Source organism: Octopus bimaculoides, chromosome 29 (assembly GCF_046866305.1).
Source record: "Octopus bimaculoides isolate indiv1 chromosome 29, ASM4686630v1, whole genome shotgun sequence".
NCBI lineage: Eukaryota > Metazoa > Mollusca > Cephalopoda > Octopoda > Octopodidae > Octopus > Octopus bimaculoides.
In genome coordinates, this window is record NC_142956.1 from 14,971,854 (window position 1) to 14,994,353 (window position 22,500).

A 22,500-nucleotide genomic window follows, 5' to 3' on the forward strand; every position below is an offset into this window, starting at 1 on the left:
TACAACATAGTAGTTAGTATTAGTGGCTATAGATGTTGTTGTTGTTGTTGTTGTTGTTGTTTAGCCCCAGGTCAGTCCAGATCCAGACAGACCTGTGATCAAAGATGTTCCAGCCGTGACCATCCCATCTTTCATTCAGCCATAGTGTATCTAGGACTACATTATTTAATGTATAGTATAGTAGTTAGTATGAGTGGCAATAGGTGTTGTTATAACCTGCACCTGATATCTCCACTCTATGCTTCCACTCAAACTTTTCACTCAATACTCTTCACTCAGAACCCCCATTAAATAAAACCCACTCAGCATCCCCTTTCGTTGCTTCTCAATATTGTTATTCACTAAACCCACTCAATACCCTCACTCAATACGTTCACTCAATGCCCTCACTCAATACTTTCACTCAATACCCTCACTCAATACTCTCACTCAATACCCTCACTCAGCAATACCACTCAATACCCCCACTCACACTCACTCTCTATCATTACAGTGAAAAAACGGAACTTCTGCATCTTCCCGTCGACAGAAAACTGTGTGGCCTGCGAAGATGGTTTCTATGAAGACAAGGACGACTGCGGCAAGTTCTACCTGTGTAACTTCGGAGGTTTAATAAGGATGGACTGCCAGAAAGGATGGTACTGGAGCATAAGGACTGAGTCCTGTGTTCAAGGAAGGAACTGTTAACAGCAAAATCATTCCTATCACCTCACCACAACACATAACCTTCAGCTTAACCGTAACTTCATTTTAATGTGACCTTAATATGATTTTTAGCTTGGTGTTTACTGGTCATTTCTTGATATTAATCATATTTTAGTTTGGTCTTCAACTGGCTTTAAACTATCTTTTACTTGGCCTTCGACTGGTGTACAGCTGGCCTGCATTTAACATTCAATTGGCCTTCAACAGGCATTCGACTGATCTTTGGTTAGCATTCGTGTAGCGTACCACTGGCCATCATTTTTTGTCAATCTCTGACTGCCCTTCAACTCGTATTTAACTGCCATTCGAATAACATGTGACTCACATTCAACTGGCCTTTGGCATCCGTATAACATTCCAGTAACCTTCTGGAGCTTGCTTGAGAATTTGCTTTGATTTTACTTAGCCTCTAATTAACATTCAACTAGCCTTCACACAGTCTTCACATAGCCGTCAACTGGCATTCAAATGGATTTCAGATGGCATTCAAATATCATTCAACTCCCATTTAATGAGACATTCAACAAGCATTCAACAGAGCTTGAATTAACATTCGTATAAAATTCCCCTAACCTTCTGGAGTTTGCTTGGCAGTTGCTCTGATTTTTATTAACCTTTGTCTGGCATTCAACTGGCCTTCAACTGACATTTCACAAACCATCATATACCCTGCAACACAATTGCTTTCCCTCTGCAGGCCTTGTTCTATTTAACATTATCCCAAACAAATCAAAGAAGAAAAAGATTCTATCACCTTATATCTGAACACACCGCAGTCAACAACTCCCTACTTGAATGGACAATGATACCACCAAACTTAACTTGAAAACGTAACTTAAGAGATTTTATCATGTAATGCTATTAACCCTTTCGTTACTGTATTTATTTTGAGATGCTCCATGTTTCTTTCAATTACTTTAAATATAACAGAGAATTTAGTAAAAATAACTCAGTTATCATGAAACTAGTGTTAAGAACTTAAATTGTGACTAAGGCTTGGTGGAAGATATTAATTTAGGACTTATGAAAACAAGACATTTGTACTACAGAGCCAGTCGTGGTTTCAGCCGGGTTGGTAACGAAAGGGTTAAGTTAGATCTGGTTATTGGCCGAAACATAACTAAGTTTATCTTATTTAATGATTGAAATAAAGGAGGAAATATACAGAGATATCAAGTATTTTTATGGGAAAACAGCAGAAATGGAGCAAGGGCTATAAGAGACGGACAATAAGAAAAGATAAAGGGTTACAACAGATAGACAAAATTTCAAAAGGCAGTGGATAAAAAGTACATCCCAAAATAATGAACGAAAAATGTTGTGCACAGTGAATTGTACTCTGAAAAAGGAAAAAGAAAAGAAAGACAGACAATGCAGATAAAAACCCCTTTATCAAAGTAGAGTAGCAAAGAAAGAGATAGGTAAGAAAAGAAAGAAAAGAGAGAGTAACACTGTGTTGGGTTCAGAAATGAGGTAAGAGTTAGGGGTGACGTTTGAATGGTTAAGGTTCAAGTTTTGAATTAGGTGAGAGCTGAGGTGAAGTATAAAGTTGGACTGATTTTCATATAGCATGAGAATTGAGGTTAAGATATATATAGATATAGATATATATATATATATATACATATATATATATATATATACATATACATATATATACATACATACATATATATATATATATATATATATATACATATATATACATCGGTATGCACATAAATATATATACATACATACATATATATATATATATATATATATATATATATATATACATATATATAATATATACATACATATATATATATATATATATATATATATATACACACACACACACATGTATATACATATACATATATATATATATATATATATATACACACACACACACACACACACACATATACAGATAAATATGTTTACATGAATATATATACAAATGCATATAAAACAGGTACACACACATACGCAAGCACAAACATGTATGTCTGGTATATACATATATTACATATATGTGAATATATCAATATATGCAGATATAAGCGTGTGTATGTATATGCATTCAATGCATACATATGTGTGAGGGTGGCATGTGTGTATTATATGTATGTTTGTATGTGTGTATGTATGTATGTATTATCCGAAGTGTACAGTATTATATATCCATCACAGCTGATTTTACCAATCGGTTTCGCATCAGGGGTACAATGGAGTGTTCAGTAAGAATCCAATTCTATAATCCTATGCTCATCAGAGGTAGCTGATATAGAATGCAATATGGCGACTTGATGAGACCCTGGACTTGGAGTCTGGTGCCTATAAACCCTTTAGAAAGCTAAATAAGAAGCTATCATACAGCCATAGTCTTCAACCAGGCATAGTTTTCAAGAACCTGATAAAAAGCGTCAGCAGAAGAATCACCATCTTATCTTCAAGCAAAGAGCTTTTTCATGCTGCCGCCCCATACTACAATGGAGCTCTGGTTGCCAATGGTTTCAAAGATAGGATTAGTTACACGCCAGAACCTAACTCTTCTAAGAGACAGCAACACCACAAAGTGTTGTGGTTCGCATTGCCTTTCTCTTTAAATGTTAAAACCCTGAGAATTTCCTTTAACTGTGCACCTAATGTAAAAAAAGATCTTAGCAAGTCGTCCCCACACCTGAGACAGAGGTAGGATGCTTATGTAGGAGTAACACAACATTTACGAAATATAGAGCAGTCACCATATTTCGTTCTATATCGGCTACCTCTGATGAGTGAAGGGTTATGTAATTGGATTGTTCCCTAACACTCCGGTGTACCTCTAGCGTGAAACTGATTGGTAAGATTAGCAGTGATGGATATATAATACTGTACACTTTGGATAATATACCCACTCTATTGACAGATATACGAGTGCATCTTTTTCCTGGCTTATGGACTTTTAGACGACTTACGCACATAGATAGATAGATAGATAGATAGATAGACAGATAGATAGATATACACACACACCAATTATATATATCTAGTCTTAGCAAATACATCTGGGATCTTAAGGAAAGTAATAAACAGTATTCATTAGAATGGTCTATAATAGCTAGATCAATGCCATATAAGAGAGGAAGAAAGTATTGTTCGCTCTGTACGGTGGAACTATACCACATACTCTTCTCTAAGGATAACTTGATTAATAAAGTAAAGAATAATGCTCTGAAATGTACGCATATCATAAGAAGTACGTTTCGTTGGTATAAATGATCTTAAGATGTGATGAAGTACAACATGATGTCTCATGTATGTCTGTGTATGTGCAATTATGCATATATGGATGAGTGCATATAAGAGTGTGTGTGTGTATATATGAAAGATATGCATATATATATATATATATATATATATGTATATGTATGTATATGTACATGTATATGTATATGTGTGTATATATGTATATATATATATATATATATGTATATGTGTGTATGTATGTATATATGGATAAGTATACGGGTAAAGTGTATGTATGCATATGTATACGGGTAAAGGAACGGGTAATATAGTATAGTAAAAAGAAATAAATTAATTAATCTAGTGGAAATTCACAGGAGAGCAATAAAAATAGAAAATTAAGGAGTTATCTCCCCTACAATAACTGAAAGATAAATCTAACGGGATTTTTAGAATTTAATGATCGTTATGTATGTGTTTTTTCGTGTTTTGTTCCGATGGTAACCACTCCTGAAGAAGTGCCAAATGTCAAAATCCAATGGACCAGTCACTGGATAAGTTTGGCACAGAAATGTTAACAGAGTGGTGAATAAATCGATATATCGAGTTTGAAGTCTCTGTCTCTTTTGAATATGAAAATTTAAAAGTTAAAAACCTTATAATATATATATATATATATATATATATATATATATATATATATATATATATATATATTATGGAAGGATGGATAGATCGAAATATACATACAGATCTATACGCATGGATATATAAAAAATATATATGTAGATCTACACAAGTATATATACTTTTATATATATTCGTGTACATATATATTCAGATATATACATGTGGGCGGGGTACTGCCTAACACTCCATTGAACCCCTGGTGCAAAACTGATTGATAAGACTGGCCGTAAGGGATACATGATATTGCACACATCGCTTAATGTGTGTGTGTGTGTTCAGATTTCACTCAGACAATAATACTAGTAACTTGGTTTAAAACTCAATTTTTATATGGTCAAAAAATAAAACGTTTGGCGAGTATAGAGCATCATATGAAATTAAAGGAATGGAAAGAGAGCAAAAGTGACATAATCATCATCTGTATTAGCTTACAGATGTGTTACAATTCCGATTATATTCGATTAATTTCTCCCGAAAATTCGGCACTTCTGTTCAATTATTCAAACAAACAAGCCCTAGAATCGAAACTACATTGCTTATATTTACCATGTGTGTGTACGTGTCTGTGTGTGCGTGTGCGCGCGCGTGTGTGTGTGTGTTGGTGTGAAGGTGCGTGATTTAGTAGTTAGGGTGTTGCACTGACAATCGTTAGATCGTTGTTTCGATACTCAGACCAGCAGTGCATGGTATTCTTGAGCGAAACATTTCGTTTCCCATTGGTCCAGTCCACTCACCCGTTAATGGGTAACCTTGCAATGGACTGGCGCTCCGTTATGGGGTAACATTGAGCAGCCCCGTTCGCCAGCGGAGTGGCATCATTCGAAAGCTACAACAATGCGAGGAAGAGTATTGTGACCAGCAATGCGTAAGAACATACAATGCTCTGGTCTATACACACACATACACACACACACATATATATAAAATAACAAAGGCGGCTATACGCAATATGAAACCCAAATGGAAAATTCAGTTGTCACTAACTGTGACTGTGGGTGCAGGGTAGCACCTACATTGCTAGAAATAAGAGCTAAAGACCCTTAGAGCCACGAAAATGCACGTCTATACACTGACAGGGGAGATAACAGAGATCACCATCATATATTTACATATACGTTTGTACATATATGGAGAGAGACAGACAGACAGACAGACAGGCAGGCAGACAGACAGACAGTCGGACAGGTAGGCAAGAGGTAAGCAAACAGACAGACAGACAGAGAAGAAAATTTTGGACAGAAACAAGTTTATATTAAATCGTTATGGAGATGGCGATCTTGCAGAATTGTTACCGCACCAGGCAAAAAATGCTTTGCAGCATTTCATTCGTCTGTACATTCTGAGTTCAAATTCTGCCGAGGTCGACTTTGTTTTTCATCCATTCGCGGTTGATGAAATAAGTACCAGTTGAGCACTGGGGTCGATGTAATAAACTTTACCCTATCCCCCAAAATTGCTTGGCTTGAGTTAGAATTTAAAACTAATATTTTACATATATTTAACGCAGTGATCTGGCAGAACTGCTGGCATGCCAGACAATATACTTAGCAGCATTTCGTCTATCTATACGTTCTGAGTTCAAATTCCGCCTGAGGTCAACTTTGCCTTTTATCCTTTCAGGGTCGATAAAATAAGTACCAGTTACGCACTGGCGTCAATGTAACCAACTTACCAACTCCCTTGAACTTGCTGGCCTTGTGCCAAAACTTTAAACCAATATATTAAAGTTCTTATGCACGTTTCGCCATCATGGTTGTTTGGAGCCCTACATTAGGTGTTCAAAATGAATTTAGGTGTCCAAGAATAACAGCATCAGGAAACATACTGTATCATATTGATCCTTACTTATCCAACATTTGTTCTGCAGTTTGTAACTAGAAATACTACACAGTATATAGAAGTTACTTAGCAACTATTCAGAAAGCAGACTGGATTATGATAATCTCCATGAAGCCGTAAACGTAACAGTAGCAATCTGCATCTATTTGCACACACAATTTTACATAGATAAGCTTTAAGCTTATAAAATATTATTATCATCATTATTTATAGAATTGTAAATATCGATACTGCTTACCAAAAACCATCGCAGAAAAGCACATGAAGTTTGTTTACAAAAACAACACTATGACTATATTCTTAAATCTGACATAAATAAGCCAGGGATATGCTGGTGAAATGATAACAAAGAATTGTGGAGTCATGGCCCATGTTTACAGAAGCCCTACTTTTTCCATAGAGAGCATATAGTCATTACACGGTGACTGCTTATAAGCCTTAAGCTCATGAAATGTTAAGATATATATATATATATATATATATATATATATATATATATATATATATATATATATAAATATATATTTGTTGTTGTACTTGGGGATGGTCATATTGCCAGTTTAGCCAATAAAAACACACGCACTGTATATTTGGTGTTAATTTGCTTCAGCTTTATATTACATTATATTACATTAATCCTATTTCGGCCAGAGTTCTTTCGTCACACTTCTGTGACCTCATCAGTGGTCCTTTGCTTTCTTCTTTCTTATGTGTGTCTCACCTTGCTAATTATCAGCCAAAATTCTTGCAAAACAAATATATGAACGTAAAAATATATAGTTTTAGGGAAAAGAACCAAGTTTCAAGAACTCATCGATGAAAATCCACTATCACATATAGCTCAATTTAATTTTAATTTTTTATAAATTGATTTTAATTGAGTTTTTACCTGAAATTTTGGATTTTGTCCCTAATATTATATATATATATATATATATATATATATATATATATATATATACACATATATATATGCATGTGGGTGTATATGTGTGTGTGTGTATATGTGTGTGTGTGTTTGTGTGTGTGTATGTGTGTGCATGTGAGTCTGTGTATACATGTGTGTGTGTATATATATGTATATGTATATATACATGACTATATCTATACCTATGTTTCCTCAACAATATCAGCCTGCTTATGTCGCTTGTAACCATGGGGCAACCAACCTGTTTATAGCTGTACGACCTTAGCACCCAACTTCATAATCTCAGAAAGGCCATAACATTTCAGTCAAAAACAATAACTTATTTCACAAGATTGTTTCCTAGATATTCCCCTTTTCTGTATGTCTCCATAGGATTTTTTTCTGTCTAGGTTTATACAGTCACTCAAACACATTGTTTTAAAATGTATATTAACATACATATACTATATTTATCTCTATATGTGAATGAATAGATACATTTATGTTTATCATGCACCTGTCTAAGTATATATAATTATCTGAATCAATGGCTCACAACCAGGCTCCATACGGCCCCTAAAAGTCCATTTAAGACTTTTGAGCATAGGGGAGCCACAACAGTATTTCAAGGGCCCCTGAAAAAAATTTGCTTTAGATGTATGTAATGGTGTGTATGGCAAGAAAGAGCTTGGTTTCTTTCTCAAACATTTTACATAGTTCAACCAACACAACTTGATGTGTGAAAAACAAAATTCATTGAATGACTATGAGGTCCACCAGAACAAAATAATGATCAGAGGGGGTTCATACAAGCAAAATAGTAAATTGAGGGATTGTAGAAGTATTTTAAGGGCCCATGATATAGTTTTGCTTTAGCAATATGTACTGCAAGAAACAACATTTTACATAATTCAACCAACACGAGTTAATGGGTGGAAAACAAAATAGGAATTTTGAAAGAAGTTTCTATAAAAATTAATTTTAAACATCAAATGGCCATTGGTCCACCAGAATAAAATAGTAATCAAAAGGGTCTATACATAAAAAATAGCTGAGAAGCCCTGATCTAAATCTACATCATTTTGTGGAAAATGGTTTCTGTCCCTTATGCTTTGAATACAATTATTCATGTGTACCTCGCTTTATGAGACCCTGGGTTTATGAGTTTTATTTTATATATATACACACACATGCATATACATATAGATATATATGTATATATATATATATATATATATATATATATATATATATATATATATATATATATATATATATATATATATATACACATATACATATATGTATATGTGCATGTGTGTATATATATATATATACACAAATATATGTATGCATGTGTGTGTTTTTATATATACATTGGTAAATATATGTGTGTATTATATGATTATATGCATGACTAGCAGTATAACCCGGCGCTGCTCGGGATTAAGCTAGGATTATTAAATGATTAAGTCCTTTATTTCAAACCAAAATAAGTAACATCGACATCAGATTTGAGCGAAATCCGTTGAAATTGGTTTGGCTGAAAATGGTTTGCTGGCAATTTGATTGGGAAATCCCATAAGGAATCAGTTTATTTGTTATTTTCACTTATTGACTCTTTTTTTAAATGTTGCATTAGAGATCTGCATAGGAGAAGGTTGATCTGAAGGTTTGCATTGGGGATCTGGATTGGAGTAACTTAGGAAAGCTTACCAACAACCTTAACCAAAAAATAAGGAGCCTGTCCCTTCTATGTTAACTCTAACCCTAAACCCTAACCCTAACTCTGACCCTAAAACCGCAACCGTAACCCTAATCCTAATCCTAACCGTAACACCCTAGTGGAAATCGTGCGGGTGTTAATCTGAAAAATTACCAAACCCTTTTTGTGGTCCGAAAAACGGTTTGGGGGGGGGGGGGGTGACTGACAAATTGTTGCATACGTTTTTGTTTCATAGTTGTGAAATATAAACAAAAGTCTTTCGCTCCCAAAGTAGTATATGTGCGTATGTGTGAGAGTGAGAGGGGGGAGAAAGATGAACGATTTAAAATAAATAAATGATTTAAAATAAATATATTTGAATTGTTGTGTGAGAAAGTATATATAATCTTATTATAGAATATAGTGTCTTTCAAAAACATCTTCTATTTGAAACTATATCTCATGTTTAAGAAAACAAATGCATTTTACACTGTCTTCCTCAGCTACATTTTCTTTCCTAATACGCTTTGACTCCCTCTTCCACTGTTTCATTATTTTTTTTTAGACGCTTGGCAAACACTCTGTTTCTCCCCTTGTCACAAACACACTATTTCTCTCTTTCTCTTTCTTTCTTTCTTTCTCTCTCTCTTTCTTTCTTTCTTTCTTTCTTTCTCTCTCTCTCCTTCACGCGCGTACGCACAGATTTGACTTCGCCATGTCAACAAATTTCAAAATTGGTAAAAGTTTATCGATTTTTACAGCTATACGCGGGTGCCTCTGTGAGAAAAAGTTGACAAAAACACTGATAGGGTCATGAACAATGTCCTCCTAAAATTGGAGCGACATGCGTGCTAATTTGTGGACGTTCAGAACCCACATCACGTACACACACACACACACACAAACATCTTGGGTACTGTCATGCTATTAGCTGTCAGAAGTGAAAGTGCTCACTGCTAGTGAAGTATCTGTCTGTCTGCCTGCATGCCTGTTGCTGGTTTGAGTCGATTCTTTGGCTACTGACAGCTAATACCATGACTATCTATTACTCGAAAGTTATTGGAACAAATTTGACACCTATATCCGTCTGTCTGTCTGCCTGCTGGTTTGAGTTGATACTTTGGCTTACTTACTTACTTACTTACTGATATCTATCTACTATCTATCAATCACTCGTCCACCTTATTAGAAAACACAAATTTAATATAAAAACATATTTCCTGAAATTGCAAATTATTTAAAATATAAAAATATAATTTTCAACAGAGAGAATTTATCAAAATAGAAAACAAATGAAGTTTGAAGTTTAAAAATAATAGGATCGACCACTCACGACCAGCTAGCGCGGACGCGAGTACCCTTATACTCTGTGTTGTGTTTTCAAACGCATGGATATAGGTGTCAAATCTGTTCCAATAACTTTCGAGTAATAGATAGAGAGAGAGACAGACAGACAGATAGCTCGCTCCGGCCAGTCATGGTATTAGCTGTCAGTATGCACACACACACACACATATATATATATATACATCTACCTACCCCCTATACTTTGTATTTGTATATATTTGTTTTATGTATACACACACACACACATATATATATATATATATATATATATACACACACATATGTATATATTTGTATGAATTTATATATTTATGTGTGAATGCATACATACATATACATATATATATGTGTATGCACACACACACACACACACACACATATACATCCACCTACCCCCTATACATGCATCATACCTCTCGATATACGCACTCACGTATAGTAATAGAGTTAAATACCACCTATCCCACAATGCACTCATATCTTTTATCTTTTTCCTTTCAGTTTTTTGAAAATTTGGAAAATTTCTTCAATAAAAATATCTTAATCAACTGGAATTTGTGTTGTAATTTTTTTTTTTTTAATTATAACATAAATATTTAAGCATCTTCATTGTCATCATTGTCCTCAACAACATTAGCACTAATGATAGTAGTGGCAGAAGAGACGGTGGTGGTGGTGACAGCAGCCCCACTGTCCATGGCGTTGTTTTTTTCACTCCCTCACACACATACATACACACGCACAAACATAAATATACATGCATACACATTCATTTTCAAGCACACACATCATTATGGATGCACACACGTAAATATACATGCACAAACATACGTATACAAGTGCACACAATATATGCATACATGCACATACATATACATGTACACAGATGCATGTATATATATACACACACACACACATACATATACATTACAAATATACTTATACAAACACACACACATCATTATATATGCACACACATACATACAAATGCACACTCATGCATATACACACACATACATACATATACATGCACATACACACACATCATTATACGTGCATATATGTATATATACACACACATGGATTTGGTAGATGGAAACTGAAAGAAGCCTGTCATATATATATATATGTATATATATATATATATATATATATATATATACATATATATATATATATATATATATATATATATATATATATATATATATATATATATATATATATATATATATATGTATGTATGTATGTATGTATATATATCTATGTGTGTGTGCCTTCGTGTCTGTGTTTGTCCTATCACCACTTAACAACCAATGTTGGTGTGTTTACATCACCATAACTTAGCGGTGCAGCTAAAGTGCCCAATAGAATAAGTACTAGACTTAAAAAAATAAGTCCTGATGTCAAGTTGTTCAGCTAAAACTCTTCAAGGCAGTGCTCCAGCATGGCACACAGTCAAATGACTGAAACAAGTAAAAGAAGAGAATTTTATTCTCTTCTTTTAGAGTATAAATATTTATTATAAAGACCAAATGGCAATTAAGACCATACACTTAAGGAAGGGAGATAATTTGAAGATTCAGAAATTCTTCGAAGTCGACGTGCCATTAAGGAAAAGGTCAGGTTTATTGACTGGATGTAAGATGAGATCTCTTAATACAGATGTTAGACAGTTGAGTGTGATTTGTGGTATCTTTGGCTGTTATTTCTACCAGCCATAGCTACCATGAAGAGGTCTCCCACATTGGCTCATACATACATATATACATAAATAAGTTAGTAAGCAATGATTTGAGGGAGATTTGGCTGCTATTTCTAACAGGTCTAGCTACCATATAGAGGTCTCCCACGTTGGCTCATACTTACATATATACATAAATAAGTTAGTAAGCAATGATTTGAGGGAGATTTGGCTGCTATTTCTAACAGGTCTAGCTACCATGTAGAGGTCTCCCTCATTGGCTCATACATACATATATACATAAATAAGTTAGTAAGCAATGATTTGAGGGAGATTTGGCTGCTATTTCTAACAGGTCTAGCTACCATGTAGAGGTCTCCCTCATTGGCTCATACATACATATATACATAAATAAGTTAGTAAGCAATGATTTGAGGGAGATTTGGCTGCTATTTCTAACAGGTCTAGCTACCATATAGAGGTCTCCCACGTTGGCTCATACTTACATATATACATAAATAAGTTAGTAAGCAATGATTTGAGGGAGATTTGGCTGCTATTTCTAACAGGTCTAGCTACCATGTAGAGGTCTCCCTCATTGGCTCATACATACATATATACATAAATAAGTTAGTAAGCAATGATTTGAGGAAGATTTGGCTGCTATTTCTAACAGGTCTAGCTACCATGAAGAGGTCTCCCACATTGGCTCATACATACATATATACATAAATAAGTTAGTAAGCAATGATTTGAGGAAGATTTGGCTGCTATTTCTAACAGGTCTAGCTACCATATAGAGGTCTCCCACGTTGGCTCATACTTACATATATACATAAATAAGTTAGTAAGCAATGATTTGAGGGAGATTTGGCTGCTATTTCTAACAGGTCTAGCTACCATGTAGAGGTCTCCCTCATTGGCTCATACATACATATATACATAAATAAGTTAGTAAGCAATGATTTGAGGAAGATTTGGCTGCTATTTCTAACAGGTCTAGCTACCATATAGAGGTCTCCCACGTTGGCTCATACTTACATATATACATAAATAAGTTAGTAAGCAATGATTTGAGGGAGATTTGGCTGCTATTTCTAACAGGTCTAGCTACCATGTAGAGGTCTCCCTCATTGGCTCATACATACATATATACATAAATAAGTTAGTAAGCAATGATTTGAGGGAGATTTGGCTGCTATTTCTAACAGGTCTAGCTACCATGTAGAGGTCTCCCTCATTGGCTCATACATACATATATACATAAATAAGTTAGTAAGCAATGATTTGAGGGAGATTTGGCTGCTATTTCTAACAGGTCTAGCTACCATGTAGAGGTCTCCCTCATTGGCTCATACATACATATATACATAAATAAGTTAGTAAGCAATGATTTGAGGGAGATTTGGCTGCTATTTCTAACAGGTCTAGCTACCATGTAGAGGTCTCCCTCATTGGCTCATACATACATATATACATAAATAAGTTAGTAAGCAATGATTTGAGGAAGATTTGGCTGCTATTTCTAACAGGTCTAGCTACCATATAGAGGTCTCCCACGTTGGCTCATACTTACATATATACATAAATAAGTTAGTAAGCAATGATTTGAGGGAGATTTGGCTGCTATTTCTAACAGGTCTAGCTACCATGTAGAGGTCTCCCACATTGGCTCATACATACATATATACATAAATAAGTTAGTAAGCAATGATTTGAGGGAGATTTGGCTGCTATTTCTAACAGGTCTAGCTACCATATAGAGGTCTCCCACATTGGCTCATACATACATATATACATAAATAAGTTAGTAAGCAATGATTTGAGGAAGATTTGGCTGCTATTTCTAACAGGTCTAGCTACCATATAGAGGTCTCCCACGTTGGCTCATACTTACATATATACATAAATAAGTTAGTAAGCAATGATTTGAGGAAGATTTGGCTGCTATTTCTAACAGGTCTAGCTACCATATAGAGGTCTCCCACGTTGGCTCATACTTACATATATACATAAATAAGTTAGTAAGCAATGATTTGAGGGAGATTTGGCTGCTATTTCTAACAGGTCTAGCTACCATGTAGAGGTCTCCCTCATTGGCTCATACATACATATATACATAAATAAGTTAGTAAGCAATGATTTGAGGAAGATTTGGCTGCTATTTCTAACAGGTCTAGCTACCATGAAGAGGTCTCCCACATTGGCTCATACATACATATATACATAAATAAGTTAGTAAGCAATGATTTGAGGAAGATTTGGCTGCTATTTCTAACAGGTCTAGCTACCATATAGAGGTCTCCCACGTTGGCTCATACTTACATATATACATAAATAAGTTAGTAAGCAATGATTTGAGGAAGATTTGGCTGCTATTTCTAACAGGTCTAGCTACCATGAAGAGGTCTCCCACATTGGCTCATACATACATATATACATAAATAAGTTAGTAAGCAATGATTTGAGGGAGATTTGGCTGCTATTTCTAACAGGTCTAGCTACCATGTAGAGGTCTCCCTCATTGGCTCATACATACATATATACATAAATAAGTTAGTAAGCAATGATTTGAGGAAGATTTGGCTGCTATTTCTAACAGGTCTAGCTACCATATAGAGGTCTCCCACGTTGGCTCATACTTACATATATACATAAATAAGTTAGTAAGCAATGATTTGAGGGAGATTTGACTGCTATTTCTAACAGGTCTAGCTACCATGTAGAGGTCTCCCTCATTGGCTCATACATACATATATACATAAATAAGTTAGTAAGCAATGATTTGAGGGAGATTTGGCTGCTATTTCTAACAGGTCTAGCTACCATGTAGAGGTCTCCCTCATTGGCTCATACATACATATATACATAAATAAGTTAGTAAGCAATGATTTGAGGGAGATTTGGCTGCTATTTCTAACAGGTCTAACTACCATATAGAGGTCTCCCTCATTGGCTCATACATACATATATACATAAATAAGTTAGTAAGCAATGATTTGAGGGAGATTTGGTTGCTATTTCTAACAGGTCTAGCTACCATGTAGAGGTCTCCCTCATTGGCTCATACATACATATATACATAAATAAGTTAGTAAGCAATGATTTGAGGGAGATTTGGCTGCTATTTCTAACAGGTCTAGCTACCATGTAGAGGTCTCCCTCATTGGCTCATACATACATATATACATAAATAAGTTAGTAAGTCTCCCTTATTGACTCATACACATATATTACACATACATTAGACAGTAGATTTAACTGCTACTTTTATAATGTCTAGCTACCCTACAGAGGTCACCATCATTGGTTCATATATACATACATATATATATATAGCAGCAGAAATATAACAATATATATATATATATATATGCATACATAAGAGAGGTGGGTGAGATTTGAGGCAGATTTTGCAGCTATTTCTATCAGATCTAGCTAGATCACAGCGGGTTCCCTCGTTGGTTCATTTTTCGTGGGTGTGTGGTAAGTAGCTTGCTTCCCAACCACATGGTTCTGGGTTCAGTCCCACTGCGTGGCATCTTGGGCAAGTATCTTCTACTATAGCCTCGGGCCAACCAAAGCCTTGTGAGTGGATTTGGTAGACAGAAACTGAAAGAAGCCTGTCGTATATATGTATATATATATATATACATATATATATATATATATATATATATATATATGTATGTGTGTTTGTGTGTCTGTGTTTGTCCACCCCATCATCGCTTGACAACCGATGCTGGTGTGTTTACGTCCCCGTAACTTAGTGGTTCGGCAAAAAGAGATCGATAGAATAAGTACTAGGCTTCCAAAGAATAAGTCCTGGGGTTGATTTGCTCGACTAAAGGCGGTGCTCCAGCATGGCCGCAGTCAAATGACTGAAACAAGTAAAAGAGTAAAAGAGTAAAAGAGTATACCTTAGACAGTAGGCTATGTGCTGAGGGAGATTTGGCTGCTATTTCTAACAAGTCATTGCCATGGTTGTTATGGTAACAGCTGCTGTTGCTACAGTTGTTGTTGTTGTTCTGTTGTGCTGGTAACCAGACATTGCAAGTGCGAGGTGTCAATTATCTCTATCGACCATCAAATCCTGTCATCTATATCTGAAATGTCAAATACCCTCAAGAGACCGACAGTAACAGACTGGTTGGCCTTTTGATAGAATGACGCCAACTTTATATTGATGTATAAAGTATGTATATTTGTGTGAGTGTGCAGTGCTTATATACAGATATCTGTGTGTATGTTTAGGAAAATATGTATGTATGTATGTATGTATGCTTGTATGTATGCATGTGTATGTATATACTCAAATATATATACATATACACATATGAATCCATAAACAAAAAGAGATTTATATGCACATACATATACATATATAGATATACCTATATTACATCCACACACATGTATACATATATGCATAGATAGATAGATAGATAGATAGATAGATAGACAGACAGACAGACAGACAGATAGATAGATAGATAGATAGAGATAGATAGATAGATAGATAGATAGATAGAGGAAGATAGATAGATAGATAGATAGATAGATAGAGGAAGATAGATAGATAGATAGATAGATAGATAGATAGATAGAGGAAGATAGATAGATAGATAGATAGAGGAAGATAGATAGATAGATAGATAGATAGATAGAGGAAGATAGATAGATAGATAGATAGAGGAAGATAGATAGATAGATAGATAGAGGAAGATAGATAGATAGATAGATAGATAGATAGAGGAAGATAGATAGATAGATAGATAGATAGAGGAAGATAGATAGATAGATAGATAGGTATGTAGGTAGGTAGGTATGTATGTATGGCCTAGAGTTGTAGCATCTGTTAGGGTCTCTGCGATGATTCAAATAGCGTGTGGATCAACAGGAGTGAAGTACCCCTAGTTCTTGTTAGAACTTCATTCTTGGAGAAGGTAGAAGTGCAGTCATCTTCTGGTCATCTCAGCCTCAGTTGTGTCACTGATATTGTTACTGATTGCACTGAAAAGCGAGTTTAGTGCCGTGCAATGCTTTACCCACTCAAAACAAATTCACACACAAGAATTCTTTGACTCTTGGAACATTTGCATGGACTAAGTTTAGAAAGTGGTCTTACACAGTCGCAAGTTGAAACCAATATTGGTTTCAAATTTTGGCACAAGGCCAGAAATTTTGGGGAGAGAGGCTAAGTCAACTACATCGACCCCCAGTGTTCAACTGGTACTTATTTTATCGATTCCAGAGAGGATGAAAGGCAATGTTGACCCAGCAGAATTTTAACTAATTAAAACCAATATTAACCCTTTCGATACCAATCTGGCTGAAACCGTCTCTGGCTCTGTACTACAAATGTCTTGTTTTCAAATGTTCTGAATTAAAATCTTCCATCAAACCTTAGTCACAATTTATGCTCCTAACACTACTCTTTTACTTGCTTGTTTCAGTCTTTTGACTGTGGCCATGCTGGAGCACCGCCTTTAGTCGAGCAAATCGACCCCAGGACTTATTCTTTGGAAGCCTAGTACTTATTCTATCGGTCTCTTTTTGCCGAACTGCTAAGTTACGGGGACATAAACACACCAGCATCGGTTGTCAAGCGATGCTGGGGAGACAAACACAGACACACAAACATATACACACACATACATATCTATATATAAATATATATATATATATACACATATATACAACGGGCTTCTTTCAGTTTCCGTCTACCAAATCCACTCACAAGGCTTTGGTCGGCCCGAGGCTATAGTAGAAGACATTTGCCCAAGATGCCACGCAGTGGGACTGAACCTGGGACCATGTGGTTGGTAATCAAGCTACTTCCCACACAGCCACTCCTACTAAATTTTTTTTACACAATTGCTTGTTATATTTAAGATTAATTGAAAGAAACACAGAGCATCTCAAAATAAATATAGTAACAAAAGGGTTAAACTGCTTAACGATTGCTTTGAAAAATTACAGAATTCAAATTAGCATGAAATATTACATAGTTTAATTGATGCTTGGTAAATAACATAATACTAATTAGCATGTTATATACGATGGTTCATTAGTGCTTAAAAATTACATAACAAAAGTCAGATTGGAAAATGAGAAAGATTAATTTAATTATCATGACTTGACTTAGCATTAAATATCAGATAATTAAATTAATGCTTCAAATATCTCATAACTCGTATTTATATGAAAGCTTCAATAGTTTAACGACAGCAGGAAAATTACCTAACTCGAATTAGCATTTGATATTCAATAGCTCAACCACTTGGCATTCAAATTACTCCATCAAATGTAATATTTATTTATTCACATTGTTTTGAATTAATTATGCATTATCTCATTGCCTCATAATTTCGATGATGTAATTGTTTATTTATAGAATGACATTGTAGGGGAGGTGTGAGAGGCTGGACCTAGCTAGTTTGAACATAAAAACAAGTAGAATAATAGGGCTGGATGTTACTGATTTAACCCTTTAACATTCAGATTATCTTGTCAAATGTAATGCTTATTTATTCAAATTATTTGGAATTAATCATGCTTTATCTCGTAGCTTTGATCATTACAAATCATAAAACTATTTGGCAAGTTTATCAATGCTCAGAATATAACATAACTAGAATTAACCAAAAATATTCAATGGTTTAACAAATATTTGGAACAATATGTAAATCGAAATTGCAGAAATATTCAATACTTTAATGTTTTGAATAATTCCTAATTCATATTCGTCTGATGCAAGTCTCTTTTACAGGTGCAGATATGAGTGCACGGTAAGAAATTTACTTCCCAAACACATGGTTCCAGGTTTAATCCCAGTGTGTGGTAGCTTGGGAAAGCATTTTTTACTGTAATTTTTTTACTGCCTGGAATTGCACTCGGAATTTTGGTGTTAGTAGCCAACGTTCTTAACCACTACGCAGGAAAGTTAGATGGTCTGAAAGACGAGCTAGTTTTTGATGGAGTTTCTCTATATGTCTCCATTGAAGTCTAATGTCGGCTCCGTACCGATTAAATATAGATCTGAATGCATAGAAGGATACATAAGTCAAATTTGCAAGAGATATTTGATAGTTTAAGAAATGCTTAGAACATTATGTATCACAAAATATAAAATAGTCATCAACATCATTAATGCTTGGAATATTGTGTAACTAGTGTAATATTTGAGAGCTTAACAATATGTTATTGGAAATAGCATGAAATATGCACTAGATGTGTGTGTAGCCATGTAAATTCTCAACAGAAACCTGCACTGCTTCCTCTTCTCATAGGTTGAGTAGCACCTGAGGTCTTATGCAACTCTAATAAGCATGAAATATTCAGTAGCTTAACATAACATGGAACAATACATAACACAAAGTAGCAGGAAATAATCAATAGTTCAATAAACGCTTGGGAAAAATAATGTACCATGAAATAGTATGAAATATCTAGCAATTTGATTACCACTTGGGAAAGCATGTAACTCAAATTAGCAAGCAAATTTAATAATAATTTAATCCTTTAGCATTCTGATTACTCTGTCAAATGTAATGCTTATTCATTCACGTTGTTTTAAATTGATTATGCATTATCTTGTGGCTTCAAGATTTTGATGATGACAATGGTGATGACGACGACGACGCCGCCGCCGCCGCCGCCGCCGCCGCCGACGACGACGACGACGACGACGACGACGACGACGACGATGATGATGACGGTCGTCATCGTCATCATCTTCATCATACTACTGTTGTTGTTGGCACTCCGTCGCTTACGACGTCGAGCGTTCCAGTTGATACGATCAATGGAACAGCCTGCTCGTGAAATTAACGTGCAAGTGGCTGAGCACTCCACAGACACGTGTACCCTTAACGTAGTTCTCAGGGGATATTCAGCGTGACAGAGTGTGACAAGGATGACCCTTTGAATTACAGGCACAACAGAAACAGGAAGTAAGAGTGAGAGAAAGTTGTGGTGAAAGAGTACAGCAGGGTTCGCTACCATCCCCTGCCGGAGCCTCATGGAGCTTTAGGTGTTTTCGCTCAATAAACACTCACAATGCCTGGTCTAGGAATCGAAACCGCGATCCTACGACCACGAGTCCACTGCCCTAACCACTAGGCCATTGCGCCTCCACCATCATACTACTACTCCTCCTTTAACGTACATTTTCCATGCTGGCTTGGGCTGGATTGTCTGGCTCATCTGGAGGGCTGCACCAGGTTGCACTCTAATTTGGCCTGGTTTCTATGGCTGCATGCCCTTCATAATGCCACCCACTGGGTCCTTCTAATGCAGCACTGGCACGAGTGCTTTTACATGGCACCAGCACAAGACTCTTGCAGGCCAATCCTTTTCATTGGTGGGAAGCATGGCCTTGACACTTCTGTTGTAGTGGACGGGTTTTCTTGAGTAGCAATGTAACTACACGTCCCATTGGGGACTTCTTTTCCATCCTTTTCTCCTTTCCAACAAAGAGCTATGCACGGAACATCAAACTCCCTCTTTTCACGTAGCATGAAGCTAATACACATCTTGTGCACATCCTTATATTCAGTTTTTTCCTTTTTTTTATTCGTTTATTCCAATATACACATATATATATATATACACACACACACACTTATATACATACACACATATATATATATATACATACATACATACACATATATATATATGATATATGTATGAGTGAGTGGACAAACGAAAGATAGAGCACTCAACACATTTATTGAAAGTTACATGTATTATTCAAAACAGTTTGAATCGGATATATATACATACATATATATATATAGGGAAAATTCACGAAAAAACAACAGACGAAGACAGGTGGTGTAGACAACAAATGAATGTATTAGTATAATGCTTGGGAATAGAGAAAGTCTTTAACGTTTCAAGCCTACGCTCTTCAACAGAAAGGAACACAGAAAGAAACAAGGAGAGAAAAAAAATGTGTGGTCAGCGATCTATATATATATATGTAAACTAGCGTTCTTATTCCTAAAGCCCATGGAATAATATCATTGACCCCTTTATATCTCAATGTAAACAAACCTTCTAACAGTCACTGACCATGTAACATCTCAGCTCGTAAGTTACCCCATTATTTCGTTTTTGTCTTGCTATTACATGTTTTATTATGAACTCCCTGAAGAGAAATAAATGAGGAACCCCAACAGCTCTTTCTTCTTTGTGATAGAACTATCATTTATTTCGAAACATATATGTAGGAATTAGAGGATCTTTCATTGACATGCGTTTTGCTCCATTTATTATTATTATCCATATCTTCTCAAAATGTATCACTTTAACTCGGTATATCAACCTGTAAAACGGCTGGGATATCTTGTTTTTTAGTGTAATTTTGCTACCTCTGGTAACTATTAACGTATTTAAATTATCGAAAGTTTTAATAACTGAGATAATATCAATATATACATAAACTAATATATATATATATATATATATATAATCTTTTATATGTTTGAGCCCTATATTTATATATATATATATATATATATACACAGCCATCTATGTATCATAATTAAGGTATATACATCATTGATACATAAGTTACTGCAATTTTTATCCAAGATAAAGTCTCTTATGGACATCCTGTCATATTCTGTTATTGCCTCTCAGTCAATTTTGTGATTTAAACAGAAAAAAGGAATTTCTTGTTTAAACTTTAAGCTTTTCTTCTGTCCAGAAAATTTGGGGCCAGATGTGGCCAGTTTAAACGCTACAGGGTTAAGTATTACGGAAGAGCATGGGATATTCAACAATTTTATTAATGCTTGGAATAATACCTAACTCAAATATTTCATAATATTTTGTATTATTACTTCTTGAAGTGAGAATAATATATTAAGGTGTAACATTTTAAAACAACTGAATGGATGTGGATGTGTGGTTAGATGTTTGCTTCCCAACCATGTGGTTCCAGGTTCAGTCTCATTATACGGCAGGTGTTCTGCAGAGTTACACATTCACTCCTTTCTTGTTCATCATTGCTCTCGACTATCATCATCATCGTTTAACGTCCGCTTTCCATGCTAGCATGGGTTGGACGATTTGACTGAGGACTGGTGAAACCGGATGGCAACACCAGGCTCCAATCTAATTTGGCAGAGTTTCTACAGCTGGATGCCCTTCCTAATGCCAACCACTCAGAGAGTGTAGTGGGTGCTTTTACGTGTCACCCGCACGAAAACGGCCACGCTCGAAATGGTGTCTTTTATGTGCCACCCGCACAAGCCAGTCCAGGGGCACTGGCAACGATCTCACTCGAAAATCCTACAGGAGCCAGTCAGGCGGTACTGGCAACGGCCACGCTCAAAATGGTGCATCTCATGTGCCACCCGCACAAGCCAGTCCAGGGGCACTGGCAACGATCTC

The 22,500-nt window shown here is 35.5% G+C and overlaps 2 protein-coding genes and 1 long non-coding RNA gene across 4 annotated transcripts in view; 1 reads left to right on the forward strand and 2 right to left on the reverse strand.

Moving 5' to 3' along the window:
* The window catches only part of LOC106867479 (uncharacterized), a 25,264-nt gene extending 20,736 nt beyond the window's left edge, over positions 1–4,528 (forward strand). For both annotated transcript variants that reach the window (XM_014912363.3, XM_089345631.1), the window contains one exon: positions 494–4,528. In XM_014912363.3, coding sequence (XP_014767849.2) covers positions 494–687 — 194 coding nt within the window. In that variant the 3' untranslated portion in view covers positions 688–4,528. The remainder of the gene's footprint in view (positions 1–493) is intronic.
* Positions 1–22,500, reverse strand: part of LOC149130362 (uncharacterized) — a 253,238-nt gene that overhangs the window by 66,826 nt on the left and 163,912 nt on the right. The gene's annotated exons all lie outside the window — the stretch shown is intronic.
* LOC106867483 (opioid growth factor receptor-like protein 1) overlaps positions 1–22,500 on the reverse strand; it is a 95,634-nt gene that overhangs the window by 45,164 nt on the left and 27,970 nt on the right. The window lies entirely within an intron of this gene.